This window comes from Spermophilus citellus (assembly GCF_964194105.1).
Source record: "Spermophilus citellus genome assembly, chromosome: X".
In the NCBI taxonomy this organism is placed as follows: Eukaryota; Metazoa; Chordata; class Mammalia; order Rodentia; family Sciuridae; genus Spermophilus; species Spermophilus citellus.
In genome coordinates, this window is record NC_138190.1 from 108,700,340 (window position 1) to 108,718,553 (window position 18,214).

Below are 18,214 nucleotides of genomic sequence, written 5' to 3' on the forward strand. Positions count from 1 at the left end.
TAATTCATGCTTATGGAAAAAGCATCAAATAATATAGGAGACAAAGTAAAAAGATAAATTTTACCAAGCCTCCCATTCTTCCTGTTCATTTCTACACTTCTATGATTACCATTCTTAACATGTTGGTATGTGGTCTTCCAAATCTTTTTTCTTTTCTTTTTTTAATTTGTTCCTTTTAGATATACATAACAGTACAGTGTATTTTGACATATTATAAATACATGGAGTATAACATAGATTCTGATTAGAATCCCTTTCTTGTGGTTATACATGATGTGGTGTTTCACTGGTGTCCAAATCTTTTTTACATTCATTTATATACACGCACACACGATTTTATGTAAGGAAATCACCTTGTTTTGTTAGATAATATGTCTCGGAGTTATCTCCCCTTGACTATATTTATATATACTGCATATACCCATAGATTCAGTGTATTTAACCACACTATTATTAATAGATGTTTAAGTTACTCCATTCTTTTTTATGAAAACAATGCTGAAATGAATGTCCCTGTACACTTTATGAATAGGGTGCAGTGACCACATTTATGTAAGTCCCTTATGAATCAGAACATCTGCTTTTCAGACACTAAGAACTTAGAAGTGTTAACTCTTCTTACACATACATTTTTGTAAAGGGGTTCTATTTTGTTAATTATTTCAAAATACTACAAAGGAACAAAAGATAATATTACTGTATGTAGAAAGATGTTTACTTGTGTGGTTTATTCTAAGATTAGCAGTGATAGCAGAAATGAGATGCTACGGGGTGAAGGGAGGAGAAACTGGCCCTCATCTGTCCTTTATTTTAAACATCTGATTGAGAGCCTTAAGGCTTATGGAAAGATTTATATGAACAAGTCCAAATTGATCCAAAAAATTCCATCAAAAGGATGGAATGGGCTACTTTACAATCACACAGAAGATGCTCGTTGTTGAGGATGGGGTAATGACTTGCCTTCTTTACAGGGGACATAAAGATTTGGAGAATCATCCTGAAAGGGTATAAACTTCTGATACAGATGAAGGGCTGTGGTTTCTTTGTGTTTGTATCCTGGCCTCAGTTAACAATTATACAGTGTACCTAAATGGTTATAGGTTGGTGATGATGTTATGCTAATTTCTGAGGAAAAAGAAGAAAACTGGTGTTAAAAAAGGACCCTTTTTTTTTTGGATTTGCTGGGATAGTAGCCACAAGGAAAGGAAAGCTTGGCTGTGGAGTACTGAATTATTTGAGCTATTCACACTTACTGCTTCTCTGTTGGCAGGTTGCCGGAAGATATCACCATCAGAATGTTCCCACGACAATTCTCCATCCCCTGTTTATTAAAAAGGAATAAAGAAATAATAATACATACATAGAAGGGAAAACTATCACCCTTGTGACCCCAAACATTTTTGGTAGTATGATTCCAAAGTTCTCAAGACGTTTTAGCTCTTGTGGCTACCCTTCAAGAAACAGTACTGAAGGATTTCTCTGGGTGTGCCTCATGGTTCAAAACAACTCTGAAGAAAGCTGCCACTTTCTAAATAGATCATCTAGCAACATTATCGTGAGTTTGGAAAATAAAAGGGAAAATAATCACTTTCCATGTAATATGACCATCATTGTCACTTTTGCTTATTATTCCAGTGACAGTTTAGTATTTTACAGGTCATATTTAATTTGTGTTTAAACTAGCCTTACACAATGAGTTTTCAGAATTTGGTCTGTCTTGATTTGTTCAGTTCACTATTATATCTCTGAGAAGGTATAAGCTTATTTGAAAGTTAAGGTAAAACTTGCTGTGATTACAGTATTTACATAACAAATATCCAGAATGCTCTCATCTATTTCTGCCTGACACAATTTTCTCTAGGTCTAATATGGCCCAGTTTTTGAACAGCAAATGCCTATCATTGCTGTCTTCCAGAGTAAGTGCTTTTAACAGGAGGATTCTACTTTAAGCATTGAGAGCAACAAACATGCAACAGATATGAATATTCCTTAGCTGACTGAAGGTCAAAACAATAGGTTAATTTCCAAGAACCTTGTTTTATCTATGACCAAACAAACAGATGGGAAATGGTCTTAGAGATGGTCTTACAGATCTTTTCACTACTCTAAATAAGTACTATATAAATTATACTATGGCTGAAGTTAAACAAAATATTCAATCAGATATTTTGTGGGATAACAAGAAATATGCAAAACTATGATTTAAATTTTTCTTTTCTAATTAATCTCTCAAGCCTTTAAAAACCTAAAACTAAATATTATTTAGTTAATGGTTCAATCATTGTTCAATAAACTGTTAGGGAAATTTATGCAATATCATTGGCTTTAAAGGACTTGAAAAATACCTGAAAATTAGTTTGATGGCAATAATATTATCAAGTAGTCTCTTGTTACAAAGTATAGATTTAACCCTTCATAATTCAAAGATAATCTTATGGAAAAAAATGATGAACTTTGAAGACTTAATTGTGATTGCTAATCTTCCTAAAATACAGCTTTGATTGTATAATCATATCATTCTCTGATCAAAACCCTAAGTGAGTCCCCATCCAAGACTCTCTACAATCAGCCCCTACTTCATCTTTATTGAATACCTACCTTCTATCCAATTATCTCAGCTACTCTACAATGGGAACCATTTGACCTCATTGTTTCTCATTAAATATGTGACTCCCTCTCTTGCTTCTATGCTTTAGCTCATGTTCTTTTCCCACCCCTCCTCCTTTTATTTCTTTTTAAAAATATTGTTAGTTATATATGGACACAATATTTTTATTTTGTTTATTTTTATGTGGTGTGAGGATCGAACCCAGTGCCTCACATGTGTGAGGCAAGCGTTCTACCACTACCTAGAGCCACAACCCTAGACCTTTTTCATTCTTTTTTGAGACAAAGTCTCACCATGTTGCCCAGACAAACTCCTGGACTCAAGTATTCCTCCCATTTTACTCTCCTGAGTAGCTGGGACTACAGGTGTGCACCACCTTACCCAGCTCCTCTATGCCTATGAAAAGCAGTAAGGATTTTCTTCCTCTACAAAGTTGTCCTCAGACACACATGTATTTCTGACTGCTTAAAAAACTTAGTGTTATGTAGCCTTAGAAATGTAGAATATTTCAAGCATGACTTTGTTCAACTGATCCATTTAACAGATGGAAAAACCAAGGCTCAGAGAGGAGAAGTAGCCATTTACAATCAAATCTTTAACAGTACCTGACACATAGTAAACAGTCAATACTTGTCAAATGATTAAAGTGGGAGGCTTTTCTGATCAACCTAATAAAATTCAAACCCCCATCTGATTTTTTAAAATTCCTTCTTATTGCTCTTCCTCCTTAGAACTTGTCACTATCTTACATTTTACATATGTTATTGTTTACTGTCCTTTTTTGACACTAGAAACTTCATGAGAACAAGGACTTTGGTCTGTACTTTTTATTGATATAATACAAGTACATTGAACAGTGATGGGCACATAGTTGATACTTATTCAATATTTGTTGAATGAATGAATACTAAAACATTATAAATATTTTGTACTACTAAATGTTTACCAGGTCTGCCTTATCTCCCTGAGTAGAGTATACATTCCTTGAAATGAGAGACCATGTTTTAGAACATCTTTATTTCCCCTCAATCACTACTTCTTGAAGGGTGGTCCCTACATGACCACATCAATGTTTATAGAAGCTCAATTCACAATAGCTAAGCTATGGAACAAACCTAGGCATCTTTCAACAGATGAATGGATAAAGAAAATGTGGTATACATACCCAATGGAATATTACTCAGCTATAAAGAAGAATAAAATTTTGGCATTTGCTGGTAAATGGATAAAACTAGAGACTATCATGCTAAGTGAAATAAGCCAGTCCCCCACCCCCCAAAAGATCAAATGTTGTCTCTGATATGTGGATGCTAATACACAATAAGGCTGGAGAAGTATAGAAGGTTCTTGCATTAGACAAAAGGGAAATGAAGGAAAGGGATGGGGGATGGAAATAGGAAAGACAGTAGAATGTACTGGACATAATTTCCTATGTTCATATATCAATACACAAGCAGTGTAACTCCACATCATGTACAACCAAAATAATTGGAAGTTTTATTGCATGTATATATAATATGTCAAAATACACTATACTGCCATCTATAAATAAAAAGAGAAAATTTAAAAAAGTGTGGTCCCTAGACCAGAGCATAAACATCAGTTGGAAATTTGTTAAAAATATAAAGTTTGGACCCCACAATACTGTGTCAGAAACTCTGGGGTGGAGCCAGTGATTTGGGTTTTGATAAGTTCTCCAGGGGATTCTGATGCATGCAGGAGTTTGAGCATGACTGTACTGGAGAATTGGCATATTGCTGGGTACATATCAGGTTCTCAATGTATGTACTGAATTAAACTGCAGTCAAAAAAATAAAAACAGAATTAAGTTTCTGGGCAGTCCACTCTCCTCTTCCTGGTTATTTCATATCTGAGGCAGACAAAGACTGCATGAAGACATAGGAGAAACCTTGACTATCCATTGTAAGAGTGAAGATTACAACCTTTGGTTGTAACTAGGAAATGATGCCCATGAGTCCGTTAACATGCATTAAATGCCATGTATTTGGAATGCCTGATATTGGCAGGAGGAGGACAGAAATCAGGCTGGGCTCTTGCACTCAAGATATGTACACCATGATTGGAGGTGACAGGAAACCAATATAGGAAACAGCCTCAAAACAGGCAGATCATCAACTGGAAATAAAATTGGAATATGCATGCTTAGGAAATATTGAATAGGAAGATAAGCAGTCCGATATAATTGCAGAAATCTTCCTAACAGATCTAAGCCCCATTGTTAGAAGTAGATGTTGCAGGGCATAAATGGACAGCAATGTTGGGCAGAAAGTATGTCTTCTGAATAGAATGACATTTGCAAAGAATCAGAGCTTTGGAAATAGAAGTCATATACTGGAGGTAGAAGGCAAGTTGTGGCTTGAGCAGAAACTAGATGTGAAAACAAGAGAAATGGGCTGTTAACTGCATGGGACAGAGAATGCAGGGAGAAGGAAGGAGAGAATGGGGTGGGCTGTTGAGATAAACAGGGGTAGTAAAAATCACCACATGGATTTCAAAAATAAGCTCAAGAATTCACATTTGCTCCTGTTATCAATTTTTAGGTAGGGATTCTTATGGTAAAAACGGAGTTTGGCAATGAAATGTAGACTAGTCAGGGAGCAAGTGGAATGTGGAAAGCCAACCAGGAGGCTGCCACAGTAATAGGTAATAGGCCATGAGCATCTCCACAATAATAGTGAGGAATGGTTGATTCAAACTACTGCAGATAAGAAAAGTATAAGAACCTGATGGAGGATCTGATCACAGAGGAGAAAGGCAGAGAAGAAAACAGTATAAAATAACCTAGGGGTTGCAAATCTGGAAAGTTGGAAACTACCCTTGACAGTGATTGAGTAGGGATAAACTTAGATTTACTTGTCTCATTTTAGCTGGCAGTGGTGGGTCTGAGCCAAATGAAAATAGACTAGAGAAAAGATTAGAAACCAGGAAAGATTTAGCAGCAAATGGCAAAATGAAATGTAAAAGCTATAGGATGTGGCTTCAAGCCTAATCTAAGTAGCTAAAAGAAAGAAAACAAATTACCAAAGAAAAATCATACAATAGCTCTCTTCATCAAATGCCCTTTTTAAGTCTAGATTTCATGATTGGTATTGACACAAAATGTTTACATAGCATGGCCTTCTCAGAAGTTCAATTTAGTACATTTAGACAATGGAGTTTTTAAAAGGACTTTTAAGTTAAATAGTGTCTTTAAGTACTTATAATCTAGTCAGAATGTTGAAGCATTGTAGACACATATAGTGTCTGTTACTAGTTAGCAGGAAGGTAAGATGGCAAAGAAATTAGGCAAGTCAGTATCAAGTATTGGAGCAGAAGATTAATACCCTGAAATGAAAGGAAGGGATGGGAAGGGGAATAGGAAAGACAGTAGAATTAATTGAACATAACTTTTCTAGCCTTGTATTTGAATACATGACCAGGGTAACTCTGTATCATATTCAACCACAAGAGTGGGATCCTAAATAGAATAAGTTATACTCTATGTATGTATAATTTGCCAAAATACATTATCCTGTCATTTATAACTAAGAAGAACAAATACAAAAATGAAAAATAAGATTAATACCCTGTAACACAATTCAGATGAATTTGTCACAATCTGTATTTGAAAACCTGAGCACTTTTATATAAATTGAAACAATTTTACTCATTAAAACCACTAGAGCTATTACTTCTGAACACACACACAGACACACACACACACACACACACACACACACACACGCGCGATCTCTTAGGAATTGATAAAATTTCTGTTACCTTTGAGCTTTTGAAGTCATTAAAGGACATTATCTAAGAATGGATGTTTTGTGAAGTAACACCTGAAGGTTCCAATATTTTAGTTATCCTATTTAAATTTAAACTATGGTCATACTGAAATGATCTTCTTAGATGTTTACACTTTTTATGCCTATGAATGGCTCTCTAGACCTGGGTAGTATCTGTCTGGATAGCTGAAAATAGGTACTGTATGTCAATTTATTATCTCCGACATTATATCTTGAAAAAAAAGCACAAACACCCTAAAAAACATGTTTCTTTGCTTTTTTTTCTGATTCACTGGACAATTTTTCTTGAGTAAGATGGAACCTCTTTCTTTCAGCCAAGGCTTTTTGTAAAAAAACAGTGATTCTAATGGAGACAGATGGATTCTAGTTAATTCCGAGAAGCAACAAGATGTAATTTTAACCAATTTTTTAAACCAAAATGAAAAACAACTCTAGTGTACTGTATGTCAAACAATATTCATTTAACCTTAAAAGCCACATGTGTTGTTTATTCAAACCTCAATTATACTCTGAGTGGTACCCTATGGGGCTGGAATGGCTTGGCTTTTTGGTAATGGGAGAAATGGAGAACAAGTATTTGAAAAGTGGTCAAAATCTAAGCTGAAATTCAGACTGTTTATAACTCCCATGGCTTACATTAATCTCTGGTTGGCTCAAGCAGGTCAGGAAAGTAATTCCTGTGCTCTCAAAATGACCAAGTGTACAGTGAGATTCTAAGATGCCCACGAAGATAAGCCTTAGACAGCAAAACTACGCCAGCATGTGGCCACTTCTGAACCACACAAGACAACATAAATAGGACAGCTATAGGGCCTGATTTATTTGGGATAACCTAGTTTTATCGCCTATTTTCTTCTGACAGGCATAATTATTAAGATTTCCCTCTTGCCTTCAAAAGCATCTTGGTTTGGATGGTAAACTACTTAGTCATTCCAACCAGAAAGCAAATAGAAATGAAATGAATCCTCAAGACAGTAGAGTGATCTTTTCATTTTCAGAGGAATCAGTTGAAATCAGCAGAATTAGAGCAAATAGTGAAAGGCTTTTGAGGAAAAGTGAAAGAGAACAGAGAGGAAGAAAGAAACCCATCATGAAATCTCCACCTACCATGTTCCAGGTTCTACATGAGGGCACTTTATTTGCCAATACTCAGTAATTGAGCTGGAGACGAAGGAGCAGGTGGAAGCAAATGCCCTCAGGGTGCCCCTGCCAATCATCTAACTTTACAAATTCTGCTAGGAGGAAGCAAGCACACTGAAACTTGTGGGAAGCTTTAATGGACGCTGGAATAAGTTTCTTTCTTTATAGAAATAATTGTATGCATATAGTAGTATAAGAAGTCTTCCAGTATCTTGTAAGTGGACAGTCATTTTTATAGAATATACTTTATGGTCAAATAAAGCATTTTATTATTTGGTTTGTCAATACAAACTCTAGCATTTTAAACAAAATATTTGCAGAAAAATACTAAGAAACAGAAAAGGGATAACTTCCTGCCAGAACTAGCAAGCCAAATCTGAAGTATTCAAAAGTATTTTTCCAAAAAATGAGAAATACTTAATTTTTTTAAAAAAATGCACAGGGGAGAGTGTGTGTGTGTGTGTGTGTGTGTGTGTGTGTGTGTGCACGTGCGTGTGTGCAGGAGGGAATCAGAAGAGAGTAGAAAAACTACTAGCTGGCTGGTATCCATAACCTACCCTCTGCTTTTTCAATGGAGATATGACTAAACAGATCCAAGTTCATGGTTAGAAATGGAGTCTTTCCTTTCCAGAGTAGTCCCAATGTATCTGTTAAATTGTTACCATATTTTGCTCCTGGGAACACAGTCATCACAAAGACTGTCTCTTCCAGTGGCCCTGATGAAAACAGTTCCCCAAATTGCTTCATTATCCCCAAGTTGAGAGATGGTATATGTAATGACTACAAGAATGGACTGGAATGAGACAGCCTGGATCCAATCCTGGTTCTGCTACCTCCTCCTGCATGACTTTGAGCAAATGAATTAGCCTCTTTGTGCCTCAGTTTCCTTATTACTAAAATGAGAGACAGTAATTGTTCCCTTACCTGGTTAGGATGATCAAATGAACTTGTGTATACAAAGCACTTTGAACAGTGCCTGGTACACAGAAATTATCATGCAAGTATTGTCTGTAAGTATTATTCCCCATTACCTTTTCTCCCCTCCTTTCCTTCCAGTTCTTTGTTCTCTTTTATCAAAAATAAGTTACACATGGGGAAAACCCAGCTTAAAGGACTTCCACAAATGTGATAGGTATTTCACAGAGGAAAGAGTTTAGATTAAATAAATAAAGCCTGCTGCAAAGAGCAAAGTTATGCTTTCACATAGAAAGGAAATAATTTTGTTTCTAAACCATCAGAATTCAGGGTCCTAGAGACACAGATACAACAATAATAGTTACAGAGATTCCTTCAGCTCAGACCTTTCTGGCTTACAGTCTCTCATAATTATGCTACTCATCTCTTCATTTTCATCTTTTCAGAAAAGGAGTTAGCATTTTAATTAAACCCTTTTCTCACTTGGCTAAAATGAGGCTTAAAAGGATAGGTATCTTCTTCATTGAGATGCGGTTCAATTTACATAGTTATAAAGTAGAGAGTTAAAAATTCCAAGTACCCAAATAAAATTGAGTACTGTGCCACCACATCATAAGGTGAAAATAAAAAGCAGGACAGAGAAGGGAAAGTCAATGATCTACCCGTGCTTACGGCCTGGTCAACCTAGAAAAGAGTCAGTCATAAGGTCCTTCTTTGCATGAACATGGTGTTGACTTTCTGTCCTACCTGAAGAGGATTAGATTAATAGGTGGAAGTAGAGGACATGAATCTGGTTTTAATAGCCAAAGCAAAGCAGAAAGTGGATGTAGTCATACTGGTTCCTTGCTTGTAAAACAACAACAACAACAACAATAAAAAACAAACAGATAATCAACTTCCCTTTTCCTGGACTGTGGAGATCCAGAATTTGTAAGTTCTAGTGTGGGTAGTAGTCAAATATGATTCCTGTGCCTGACAGTACTCTTCTTTCTCATGATTATTTCATCTGTTTTCACTGTTAGTCAACAAATCAGATTGATTCCTATAGAGGTTAGAATCTAAACTCATGAGTTCTGTTCTAAAGAGAGAATGAGTACATACAATAGTGTGTTTCTGGGCAGTGATGCCATTCCTTGAAGTGATCAGAAAGACTAAGTCTGAAGAAAGAGTGGCTGTTAATACCTGCAAAGAAATAATTGCTGTGAAATGCTTCAAAGGAAATTCCTTATTTTTATTATAGAACCAGACTCATACACACACACACACACACACACACACACACACACACACCCCTCCAACGTTATGAACAGGGTAGGGCATTATTGACCCTGATAGGAGATTCCAAATGGCCAATTGGGAATCATGGTTATCAATTTGTTAAGTTCAATATGAAAGTCAACACTATCCCATCCAGTCTGAAGGATTCTGTCTAGGAAGAAATATTCTAGACATAAAAGACATGCAAAGAAGGAACATGATGACCTCAGAGGGGTGGAGGTCCTGGGATAGTCAGTAAGCATGTGGAGATGAATTCTGAGCACAAGGGATGGAGACAGAATAAAAACAACAAAGAAAGTTTCCATGGAAGGAGAACAATTCTACTTAGAATTTAGAAGAGGAGAGTTAGGCAAGGATGGAAAATCTCTAAGATGGTCCCTTTTTCTGAACATAAATGATTACTAATGGTGGTCAGACTATTTTGTAGCTTTGAAAAGATCCAAATATTTCAATATATTTTGAAGCACAGGTGAGAACATATTTACTCAAATTTTGAGCTAATTTAAAAATATTTATTTTACTGTGGCAAGAACATTGAGGCATGATATTATACAGTAGATCTCTGTAACTTATTCATCTTGGAGGAATAAATGGGAATTGCTAGTCAAAAGGCACAAAGTTTCAGCTATGCAAGACGAATTTTGATTTTAAGTAGTAATTCTTCTCAATAACAAGGTTTCTTTCCTATCATTATGACCAGGAGATGGTGATGTTTCTGCAGAAAATGTGTGTCAATACACAAAGGATTCAAAATTGATTTATTAAGCTCTATATTTGGAGATGCTGTTAGCTCTTCAGTTTTCTTTGATTTAAAAAATCTGAAAAATTTAGCAGATTTTTTGATGTTTAGAAAACAACAAAGTATTTCACACACCAATTCCCTAAGAGTCAAGCCGAGGTTGCATCTGAGGTGCAATTTTTTTGTGTTTTCTGTTTTGGGAAACAGAAATCAAGAATTGCAAGTACAATAGAAGTTGTTTGATACTGAAAAATTACTTTTAAAAGAAGCTTCCACTTTCAATTACCTTGAAGGAGTTAGCAGAAATATCTCAATTTCATGAAAAGAGACCACAGCTCTGTCTTTGGGCTCACTTGAGTTGGGTTGGATTGAAAAAAAAAAAAAAAAACAACTGTGTTTAGTCTTCTGCCTCCACTGAGAACCCTATCAAGAGCTTTCTGTGACTGTGACTCTCTTTGATTTTAGTGTATCCATCAGCAAAATATATGTTTTTTTCTATAATAGGAGATACATAGGGAGACAAGATGGTCCTTTACTTACAGAGGTTCCCAAATGAGAAACCAAGGTACACAAAAAAGATGGCCAATACAAGAAAATATATTTAAATGCTAAATTCTATTGCTGTCATTTGGATGTGATTTTTCTTTAAGAGGTATTATTAATGCTTTTCTTGGTAGACTGGATTAGTTCTTGCAAGAGCAGGTTGTTATAAGCAGGTTAGTTCTTTTGTTCCCTTCCTTTCTTCCACAAATACTTGTTTCCCTTTCCACATTTTTGCTGCATGGAGTAGCAAGCATATGGTCCTCACCAGAAGCCTAGCAGATAGGGCAGCCCAATCTTAAGACTTCCAGGCTCCAAAACTCTGAGCCAAATAAAGCTGTTTATTTTATAAATTTCCCAATCTCAATTATTTTGTGATAGTAATAGAAAATGGACTGACTTGTATGAACTAGAGTAAGCTCTGAAGGTGGTCAAAGAAGGGGATCAATGAGGATTAGAGTGATCAGGCAGGGCAATAAGAAGAGGTAGAACTTCAGTTGGACTCTTCAAAGATGAATGAGATCTTAATTATGTAGGAGAGAGAAGAGGAACTTTTCCAAGCTTGTGGAGAATAGAGCTGAAGAGAAAGAAAATGGGGAGAAACATGACAAGTTATAGGATGAAGAGATGAGCCAGCCAAGAGCAGGTGTGTGTAGTGATGTTAAAGAAATGACTATGGGGGGGGAAGAGAAATTAGGATGGGTAGTGGATTAAGGGATGACCTAACTGTTTTACAGATGATGCTTAAAAACAACCTGAAGGGGCTGAGGAAGTGGCTCTTTGGTAGAGTGCTTTCCTAGCATGCAGGAGACCTTGGGTTCATACCCCAGCACCAAAAACTAAAAAAAGAAAAAAATGCATGCACATTGCAAATTCATTCATCAAATCACCAGAATCACTTAGTAAAGATACGCATCCAAAAAAAGAAAGAAAGAAAGAAAGAAAGAAAGAAAGAAAGAAAGAAAGAAAACAAGCTGAAGAATTTAGATTGCATAATATGGTAAAAAATGGTAGTAGCTATAGTAAATCAACATGACCCAGTAGTTCCTTATGAAGAAAATTCCTACAGTATTATGAAGAACATACAACGTAGAAAAAATAGCATAGAGACCAGTGTACCATGGAGGGGCTGCTGGTTTCCTAGTTGGATGATAAGTTGGGGATCCCAGGAATATAACACTGCTACCAGTTATATCTCTCCCCTTCCATTCCATTCCCTCTCTGCCGCCTTGTATGTGTACTGGTGATTGAACACAGGGGCACTTAACCACTGTGACACATTCCCAGTTCTTTTTATTTTGAGACAGGGTCTCAGTTGTTTAGGGCCTCTCTAAGTTGCTGAGTCTGGCCTCAAACTTGCCATCTTCCTGACTCAGCCTCCAGAGTCACTGGGACTAGAGGCATGACCATTGCACTCAGCTTATCTCCTTAACTTTTGAGCCAGTCTTTCCTCACCTTGGAGAGGGTGAAGAAGAATGTGTGAGGCTGGAGTTGAGACTGGAGAGATAGTCCTAGGAGTCTTCTTTTACCTCTCTGTCTAGGATGGCCCCCCTCAATTACTGACTTTCATAAAACCTGCCCTTTGTGTTATATAGTACCATTGCAATTTTTGGTTTACTTATATCATTACATGCTAAATGTCTGCATTCTCCACTAAAACTTCATTAGAGTCAGTTCCATGTCTGTTTTTGTCTACCATTGTCTCTCCAGCACTGGCACAGTACCAGCTACTTAGAGGTTACTTAACAAATGTCTGATGAATGAAAGAAAGTAGATACTTGCCCTTGAGACTCTTTAAGCCTGAAGACAGAGAGAGAGACAGATGGGATGAAAGTGGTCCCCTGTGGTTGTGAGTGGGAGGTTGAGGCCTTGATGTGGAAAGATGGGCAGTGCAGTTACTCTCTGAGGAGTATCTGCCAATCCCGATGTGCTATGTATGTCTCTCCTCCCCCTTTACTCTCTTGCACTAGGAGAGGCCTTTATGACCCTGCTAATGGACTCAAACAAAGTTGTGTGGGGGTTAAGAATTTGGGACTCTGGAGTCAGAGTAACTGGGTTCAAATTTTAGTTCTGACACTATCATGTACCTTTGGGCAAATCACATAGCTTCTCTGCCTATACTTTGTTGTCTGTAGAATGGAGATTAAAATAGATCGTACAATTGTGAAGATCAAATGAGTTATTGCATACATAAGTGCTTAGAATACCCCCTGGCACATAGTAAGTGCATATCATTTAGTATATATAGTGTACACACACACACACACACACACACACACACACACACACACACACGACTTTCAATATAGTCAATGACCTACCAAAATAATATTCCCTTGTCTATAATCAAGTATATAGTCTTCCTCTTTGCTTTGGCAAGATAGACAGAAGACAGGCAAGCAGAAATGATAAATGGTCGAGAGAAGCTGGGTGTGGGTTTGGGTTTGAGGCCTGCCTGCCCAGAATGTGGCAGCAGTACAATCTTTGAAGAGATCTGGTCTTCTGATAAAGTTTCCCTTAAGGTTCTAGTGGCCGTTTATGCTCTGCTTCCAGTTCAGATGAGGTTTGCTGAAGTGCCAGCAATGACATGTACCCTGCCAACACTCTCTTGAGTGTCCTAGCCTCACAGACATGTCTAAACAACCGAGGCTGGGTCTGAGATTCAATCCACATCTAGGATTGCTGTCTGATCCAGGGAGAAAGGCACAAATTAGTGTTTGGTGACAGTGCAGAGGGGCTTTTTCAATGGGGTCCTTTATATGAAGGTTTGCAAGTTCAGCACTCAAAAGGTTATTTCTTCTTCAGTATTTGGCCTGCAGTTAGGGTGGCCAGCACAGGGGAGAAGTGTCTGGGTTCCCTGCTGTGTGAGTAATATGCTTATACAAGATACACCTTTGTAAAAACATCATTTCAACAGAAAAAAATAACTAGGTACTTCAAAAATGAGAACTTCAAAGGAGTTTCAACCACATTATATACAACTGAAAGATGTAAAGAAATGGGAGGCACAGAAAAAACAACAAATTTTATAAAAGTGTAGGATTTAGTCTTTATAAGGAAAGATGAAAGGAAACGGTGTATTTAGGCTGGAGAAGAGATGGCAAAGGAAGAATTTAATGAATTGTGAAGTATATGAAGGGACAATACATGGTCAGGAAGAACTAGCTTTCATGTTCTGCTTCTGAGAACAAAATAAAGGGAAAGAAATGTAAATTGTGATAAGAGAACTGAAGATACTTAGTCCCAGGATCTGTTACCACAATGAATAGAAAGAAAGTTCTATGAGGCTTAAATACACAAAATACAAAGCTACTGGAAATTGAAGAGAGGATTCAGTTCTGTTAATTCCAGGTTAATAATTACCACTTCTTAAGCATTTTTACAGCTGAGAAATGCAAGTTTCTAATTGGAGTAGCTTGTTTAATGTAACTCCACTGTCAAATCTATGCGTTTCTGACTTCAGAACCTATGTCCTCTGCAATTCATTGTCTCTTGAATACAATAACATGTGTTTTCATTGTTTCCTTTTCTTTCTATTATTAATTATTCTTCAGTTTATATTTCACATATCTGTTACTCAAAACAAAATAATCTTAGCCTAAGAACTGTATTATAGTGACCAGCTGGTTATATTAACAGCCAGATGTGTGTTTCTGATCAGTATGGACTATTTTCCATTTGGGGAATACTCAAATTAAGTTGCAGAAAAAAAGATAAGAAAGCAGGTGAGGAATAAAACATCTATTTTTTTCCTGAGTGAAATGTAATAACAACACTGTGGTACAGATATATATGAACACATTTTAAGAAATAGGTATGAAAAGACCTGGGGCCTTACCGAATGAAGCAGAAATCAAATTAGGCCGTAACTGAGTCTATGTTAACTTTTAAGTGCTGGGACAAATCGCATATTAAGAGCTTTGTAATGTTTTGAACAACCAATAAATAAATAAATAAATAAAAATAAAAGGAATGAGCATACACTGATAGCCAAAACTGGGTGAGTTATTTCAGAAAGAAATATTAACTGTTGGGTCCTAAAGTGGGATGGAGGAGGAAAAAAATCTAGGGAGCAAGACTAACAACAAATCATTTCCTATTGACTATGAATTGATACATAGTCAGTAACATCTTCCACCAATGCTATATGGTGGTTTGTTCCTCAAAGTTTCCTGAACTTGGAGTGGAGTCCCCTGTGTTGCAGCATTAAGAGGTGGTGTGGAACATGTAAAAGGTGGAATGACTATTGGAGGGATTGCCTTTGGAAGGCATTAAAATAGTTTTCATGAGATCCTGGTAGCTCTCCAGATATGGTTGCTACAGATAAGCAAGCCTGACCTCTTCCCTACTCTCTTGCCTCTTGTCTAGAGGAGATGTAATCTTTACCTCTTGTATGTGGTCCACTATCATACCATTTGTTATGAGGTGATGCTGTCAGAGGGGCCTTCACCAGAGCTGGTGCTTGGATTTGCAGCCTCCCAAATGGTGGGCTAAGTAAATCTCTTTTCTTTACAAACTTCCCAGCCTCAGGTATTTTGTTATAGCAATGACAGACTGATACAACAGTCAGTAAAAACAATAATTATATGCCATTTTAGTACTTTAGTATCTAATTCAAGTCCTGGGCTATCTTCTAGTAATCTTTCCAACCTAGTATGCAGTCATTTAAATAGCACCTACTCCATGCCTAGTGCAGTGGGAGAAATAAACATGAACCAGAAAGAATTGATGCCTTAAGAAATTTATACATTATTAGGGATGAGAGACACAGATATAGATAATAAATGACTAAGATGACAGGTGATAAATGCTACTGGAGAGACAGGTTAAGTGCTAAGGGACTGTAAATGTAGAGGCAGATTTACTCTTAGCTTGCAGGATTAAAAAATGCTTTTAAGTAGTACAAAAATTAGGGATAGAGGTGGGAAGGCAGAGAAGAGAGAAAGGCCTTCCATATAGTGTTTATCAAAATATGTCCTGATGATGATTAACTGCATTAGTACCTAATTAGTGCTTTGGAGATAGGTCTTGAAGGTCTGGCAGGATCTTCATAGGCTGGAATGAAGGGAAATAATTTCCCACTAAGAGGCACCATTCCCTGCTCCCACTCTTAACTTACTGTACATGTGCAGTTTTTACATAAGCGGTCATTCTATCTCCTTTTCCTCCCAGTTCCTTATCATAAAATGGCCACCACTCATTCACCCCAAACTTGGTTGCTGTATGATTGGAATTAGACTACCTGACCAATCAGAAATAAATATTAGTTACTTTTCTATAGTTTATTTGGGTCTCAGACTTTTAACAGGCTGTTTCAGCACACTAAACTCAGATACATAACCATGGTTCCAGGCTATCTCCAGTTGGTTATGTGACTTTTGGAATATTTTCTCAAACTGATAGTCCATACACTACCATTCTGCATCAGAATGATGATACAATCTATCAGATTCCTGGGCCCCAGTCCAAGGCCACTAGATCAGAGTACCTGCAAGTATGTTCCAGAGATATGAATTTCAACACATTGTCTAGGAAATTTTGAAGCAAAATAAAATTTGAGAAACATTAAAAGAGGGAAGAAAGAGCAAAAGTACAAAGGTAAGAAAGCACAAGAACAATATGAGTGAAACCTGAAGGATATGAATGGAAGAATATTGGGCTGTAGAGGTAAATGGAAGCCAGACCAATGGGGGATTCCAGCATCAGAGTTAGGGGCTTAACATGTATTCTAGTGGCAATAGGCAGCATATCTTTCAATGGCAGAGTATCATGGTTAAGAGCTCAAATCTTGAGCCAGGCTTCCAGAAGTCAGCTCTTAGCTCCTAGATTCACCAGTTACTTGACTTCGTGTAAAGTTCTTAAGCTTTCTCTGCATTGGTTTCTTCATGTATAAAATAGTATAATAATAATAGGACTCACCTCATAGAATTGTCATGAGATTAAATGAGTTCATATATGTGAAATGCATAAAATTGGGAGTGGCACATAGTAAATATGATGTGTCAGCATAAAGACTTTCGAAAAGGCATGTAACAAGGTTAAGGCTATCTTTGTGGAAGGTTAAGATGGCAATATAAGTCACCAGCCTTTCCTTGTTGAGCAAACCCTATATTTCCTCTAACTCATGTTTCTTAGCTTTGGCTGAACATTGGAATCACTTCCTCCTCCTCCTCTTGGTTGGGGCAGAAATCCACCAAGACAGTTCTGATTTGCACCCATAGTTGAGAATCAGTGCTCTAAGTATATTTCAAATCTGTCCCCTTTCCATTATTGACTCCTCACTATATGCATCACAATAACCTAGGTTCTTTTGTTGTGTTATATCACTTAAATTTCAGAACCATTTTTGAGACGGATACTAATGTTATCCTCACTTTAAAAGATTGTTTGGAAGGTTGAACAAGGTCATCTAGCTAGAAAGGAATAGGCAGTTTGATTCCAGAGGCAGTTTGATTCCAGAGGCACCACTCAAAACCACCACTTGGTACTGTGTCCCCAGTACAAACAGTCACCCTTTCACACTAGAGAGGTCACCTCCCTGGTCTCTCTACTTGCATTATTGCATCCCTCCATTTTAAAATGGAAATTACAGCCAGTGAAATCTTTTGATACATCAACTGGATAATGTCACAATCTTGCTCAAAAATTTCCATTGATTTCCCATGTGCTTAAAAGCTGAAATTAAAACTTCTTCCCATGGCCTTCCAAGTCATGTATGGTGTCACTCATCTGTCCACCTCTCCAGCCTCATCTTGTTGTCCTGCCAGTTTCAACCACAATCACCATATTCCAGCCACAGTTGTCCTCAGGGTCATTGTATGCTCCAAGCTTCCCTACCTGGAGCCTTTAAACTTTTTTTCCCTCTGCCTGGAATACTCTTCCCCAGGCTCTTTACATGGATGGCTCCTTTCCATCTTTCAGATCTAAGCTTAAATGTCATCTAGTCAAAGGTCTTCCAGACCTGTTATTTCCTCAGTTCATTATTTCTTTAATAGTACTTATGTTGTTTACATTTGGATATTTATTCATGTATTTTTTTATTATTTGCCTGAATGGTAGAATGAGAGTTCCAGAAGAGCAAAGAACATATTTGTGCTGCCATGTATGCTACATATAGTTGTGTAGGTTATATAATGCATGAGGGTGCTGTAGCTAAAAAGATGCATTCCCAAAGACTTTCTAGCA

The 18,214-nt window shown here is 37.0% G+C and overlaps 1 protein-coding gene across 5 annotated transcripts in view; it reads right to left on the reverse strand.

The window, feature by feature from the left end:
- Nucleotides 1–18,214, reverse strand: part of CHRDL1 (chordin like 1) — a 111,475-nt gene that overhangs the window by 25,119 nt on the left and 68,142 nt on the right. For all 5 annotated transcript variants that reach the window (XM_081277665.1, XM_081277663.1, XM_081277666.1 and 2 more), the window contains exon 7: nucleotides 1,254–1,321. In XM_081277665.1, the coding sequence (XP_081133791.1) occupies nucleotides 1,254–1,321 (68 nt within the window). The remainder of the gene's footprint in view (nucleotides 1–1,253; nucleotides 1,322–18,214) is intronic.